At 33.6% G+C, this 4,936-nt stretch overlaps 1 protein-coding gene across 2 annotated transcripts in view; it reads left to right on the forward strand.

Annotated features, from left to right (window-relative positions):
• TMEM38B (transmembrane protein 38B) overlaps positions 1–4,936 on the forward strand; it is a 52,786-nt gene that overhangs the window by 35,354 nt on the left and 12,496 nt on the right. For both annotated transcript variants that reach the window (XM_002927670.4, XM_034664228.1), the window contains one exon: positions 949–1,066. In XM_002927670.4, the coding sequence (XP_002927716.1) occupies positions 949–1,066 (118 nt within the window). The remainder of the gene's footprint in view (positions 1–948; positions 1,067–4,936) is intronic.

Raw genomic sequence — 4,936 nt, forward strand, 5'->3', positions numbered from 1 at the left:
TTTTTTGGGTCCCAAGAGAGGTGCACAGTTAAAAAGTTTTGGAGACCGCTGTCCCAAAACTTTAGCGCTGCTCAGTCAACTCTTATGCAAGGTCTAAACCCCTGTTGCCCAAATCTAATCCTCTTTTGAACTCAGTGCTCAGCTTATAACAAATAGGTAATTTTTCATGAAATGAAATTTGTCATATTTTGCAGTGTGGCATTCTAAGAGTTTATCATTTCTCTTTCTCTAGTTGTAAGCACAAAGCTAGATAATGATCTGTTACTAAGATATACTTTAAATGTGTGGCAAATATGTAGTATGAAAGTAATGCTTCTTTTTGTAGATCAGCATCTTACTGTAGATGTTAAAATTTCAGCATTATTTTATTAAGCTACTAGCAAACGCTAATAGTATTCTGTGCTGGAGTTAGCAAAGTAATTTGCTGGGTCTGGCTTATACTGTTATTTGAGAGCTGATGCGTGTATCTGTCTCTTCTCCATTCTGCACAGCAGCCTGAAATTTACTGTGATGGGAGTATTTACACCATGGAAATGGGAAAATACTATATAAATCAGGGCTTTCTTTTCCTTTTCCCACCTGACTGAAAGAGCTTATTTTGTACTATAATGACTAATCTTTTTCCGAGTCATATTGTGGAACATGGGACTTTCAAATCTTTGTGAAAAAGTATATGGTCAGATGTGTTTCAGAAATGCTGTATATAGAAATGAACTCTATCAGAGAGTCACATTATATGTATGAACATTCTAAGATCTCTGATATTTTATCAGAGTGAAATTATACTTTTTATAACTTAGCACTTCTAAAACTTTATAAGTATATTCACAGAACCAATTTTTGTCTATTAATAACTCATTAAATTAATATTTTCCAGAGTACTCTTTAAGAAATGTAGAGATGGATCATGTTTATTACTTACTGACTTAAAACGTATTTTATTTTCAGCCCTGCCAAGGTAACCCTACTGGGGTCAGTTATCTTCACTTTCCAGCACACGAAGCATCTGGCAGTATCAAAGCATAACCTTATGTTCCTTTATACCATGTTTCTTGTGGCCACAAAGGTAAGAATTCAAAGTAGCTATAAATCAGTATTATAAATTAATATATGACTAGAATTCTGCATACTTGGCAAGTAACAGGAATGTTTATTTTTTATTGTTACTACAGTCTAAAAAGGTAAATTTTGGTTTGTTTATTCAGGTATCCATAACTTTCTGAAACATAGCTCTTGTTTGAGTCCTCATTTGACTTATGCTGAGGCTATCAGGAAAGATTTGCAGATAGTCTAATAGTATATTGGACACCAGAGAGTAGTGGAAATAGCTATAGCTGATCAGAGACTGCAGACAGCATTGTCTCATTTGTAAAATGACATACTTGGGGTAGATGTTCTCTGAGGTTCCTTTAAGCTTTAACATTTCAGAATTTTATAGTAGGACATATTTGTGCTTAGTCTGTTGTATTATAATTGCCTTGTTGGAAGCTTTATTCCCTCTTGAACACAGGAGGTAGTGTGGTGTAAGATCACAGGTTTTGGGGACAGGCAGTCTTAAGTTCAAATCCTAGCTTTGCTATCTCATTCCTGAATAGGCAAGTCACTTAATGTTTCTGAATCCTGATTTCCTCATCTTCATTGTGTGGTTGTTGAGAGGATTGGGGATTGTGCATATCCTTCTATCACTGTGACATATCTTATGAATTTTATTTGCATAATGAGGCTAATTCTTACATTATTAGATATTGTTCCATATTCAAAAGTAGACAGCTGGTTTTGAAATAAGATTATTATTTAAGTGTAGAGGAATTTTATAGCTGATTCTGTCTTAGCCTAGGCATTTTTGGTTAAAAACTTACCTATGGAATTCTTAAAAGGAAAACCATATATATTATATAAATGTATATCTTAGAAAGAGCCAAGCTGCTATAGGGATCATTTACTTTTGTTTCAGTAGTCTCTGTCCTAGAAGTGATCTGTGGCTGTAATTCAAGTACTTCAGATATCTGAGACAGTCTCTTCATATGTGTCTTTCTCTTCCAGTCCTCACATTTTGTACTTTTTTGTAACAGCTTATTGAGATATATGTTACACAGCATACAGTTCATCCATTTAAGTGTACATTTCAATGTTGTTTTGGTTTTTTTTTTTGGTATAGTCACAGAATTGTGCAGTTGTCACCATAATCAATATTAAAACATGTTCAGCACTCCAAAAAAAAATCATGCCCATTAGCAGCCTTCACATTTTCCCTCAGGCCCCCCAACTGTAGGCAACCATTGTTCTTCTCTCTAGCATTTTTGTCTCTATAAATTTGCCTATTCTGACATTTCATGTAATTGGTATCATAAATATATGGACTTGTGACTGGTTTCTTTCATTTACTGTAATGTTTTTGAGGTTCATCCATGTTGTAGTATGTCATTCCTTTTTTATTGCCAAATAATAGTCCATTGTATGGATATACCACATTTTGATTATCCATCACTTGATGGATATTTGGGTTGTTTTACTTTTTGGTTAGTAGGAGTAATGAGCTATGAGCATTATTGTACATTTTTGTGTGGATATGTGTTTCTTTGGGTATATCATATAGAAATGGACTAGATAATATAGTAATTCTGTGTTTAGCCTTTGGGAAACTAACAGACGGTTTTCCATGGTGGTTTCATCATTTTACATTCCCACCAGCAGTGTATGAAAATTCTAATTTCGCATTCCATCATCAATGCTTGTCTTTTTTATTAGAGCCATCCTAATGGGTGTGAAGTGGCTTCTCGTTGTGATTTTGATTTACATTTCCCTGATGACTGATGATGTTGGTCATCTTTTCATGTGCTTGTTTGTAGATCTTCTTTGGAAAAATGTGTCTTCGGATCACTTGCCCATTTTTAATTGTTTCATTTGTCTTTTTAATGTTAAGTTGTAAGAATTCCTCATATATTTTGGATCTTAGACCTTTATTAGATTTCTGATTTGCAGATGTTTTTTCCCATGCTGTGAATCGTCTTTCACTTTTTTGATAATGTTTTTAGAAGCACGAATTTCTAAAATTTTGGTGAAGTCCAATTTACCTCTTTTTTGTTATGTGTGCTTTTGGTGTCATATCTAAGAAACTTTTGCTAAATCTAAGGTTAAAAAGATTACCTCTATGTTTTCTTCTACGAGTTTTATAGTTTTAGCTCTAATATTTAGCTCTGTGATCTATTTTGAGTTAATTTTTGGGTATGGTGTGAGGAAGGAGTCAATTCAACTTCATTCTTTTGCATTCTGTGGATATGTATTTTTACATTCTTGTAGATTCTGTGGCTATCTAGTCATCCTAGTACTATGTGTTGAAAAGACTATTCTTTCTCTCATTGAATTGTCTTGGCACCCTTGCCAAAAATCAATTGTAAATGTGAGGGTATTTTTCTGGATTTTTTTTCCTCCCTCACTTTTATTCCCTTCATCTATTTACTTATCATTCTGCTAGTACCACACTGTCTTAATTATTTTAGCTTTGTAGTTTTGAAGTTGAGAAGTGTGAATTCTCTGAATTTGTTCTTTCTAAGGATTGCTTTGACCATTCTGGGTCACTTGCATTTCCATATAAATTTTAGGTTTAACGTCACAATTTCTGCAAACAAGTCCAGCTCATATTTTCTTAGAGATTGCCTTGAATCTGCAAATAAGTTTGGGAGTACTATCACCCTAACACTGTTCAGGCTATCAGTCTGTCAACACAGATGTCTTTCCATTTATTAGGTCTTTTAAAATATTTTTTCATGATATTTTCAGTGTACAAGTTGTACACTCCTCTTGTTAAATTTCTTCCTAAGTATTTTATTCTATTTGATGCTATAGTAAATGTAATTGCTTTTTAAAAGTTTTATTTCCAGGTTGTACATTGTAAATGTGTAGAAATAAAATTGATTTTTGATCTTGTATCCTGTAACCTTGCTAGTAAACTTGTTTGTTCGCTCTAATAGTTGTGGGTTTTTTTTCATGTGGATTCCTTAGGATTTTATATATTTAAGATCATGTCAACCTCAAATAGAGATGGTTTTATTTATTTTTTTTTAAAGACTTATTTATTTATTTGAGAGAGAGAGAGGCAGAGGGAGAAGGAGAGGGAGAGAAAGAATCCCCAAGCAGGCTCCCTGCTGAACACAGAGCCTAGCACAGGGCTCAATCCTAGGACCCTGAGATCATGACCTGAGCCAAAATCAAGAGTTGGCTGCTTAACCAACTGAGCCATCCAGGCACCCTTACTTTTTTCTTTCCTATCTGCATATTTTCTGTCTAATTTTCTTGTGCAATTTCCCTGGCTAGACCCTCTAATACTGTGTTTAATAGAAATAGAATGAACATCCTTACCTTTTTGCTGGATTTTAGGGAGAAGCCATTTAGTCTTTCACTAGTAAGTATGATATTAACTGTGAGTCTTTCACTGATGCCTTTTATCAGATTGAGGAAGTTAGTTCCCTTCTGTTCCTAGTTTGTTGAGTGTTTTCATCATGAAGGAGTGTTGGGAGCTGTATAATTTCTGAGATTTTCTAACTTTAATCTTTAAAGAAGATGAACGTGTATTGTGCGTTTATTAGTAAGAATATGTAGTACCGGTATCTTGAATATTTTTTAATTACAGGGATCCGTTTTTGTTGAAGGCCTAATTTGTGGAATAAAAATAAATTTTTCTTACAATAGTTGCTGGGCATATAGTTATTAAAATGCCGAAACTTAAACACCATATTGCAATATGATAATAACATATAGTATTGAACTTGTCTCATGATACCTCCCAGCATTTTCCTGATTATCCACCAACTTCTAAATATAATCATTTTAACCTATATTTTTGCCTAAATTCCATTTAGATTTATATTGATTTTTTTTAAAGATTTTATTTATTTATTTGACAGAGATAGAGACAGCCAGCGAGAGAGGGAACACA

Source organism: Ailuropoda melanoleuca, chromosome 7 (genome assembly GCF_002007445.2).
Source record: "Ailuropoda melanoleuca isolate Jingjing chromosome 7, ASM200744v2, whole genome shotgun sequence".
NCBI lineage: Eukaryota > Metazoa > Chordata > Mammalia > Carnivora > Ursidae > Ailuropoda > Ailuropoda melanoleuca.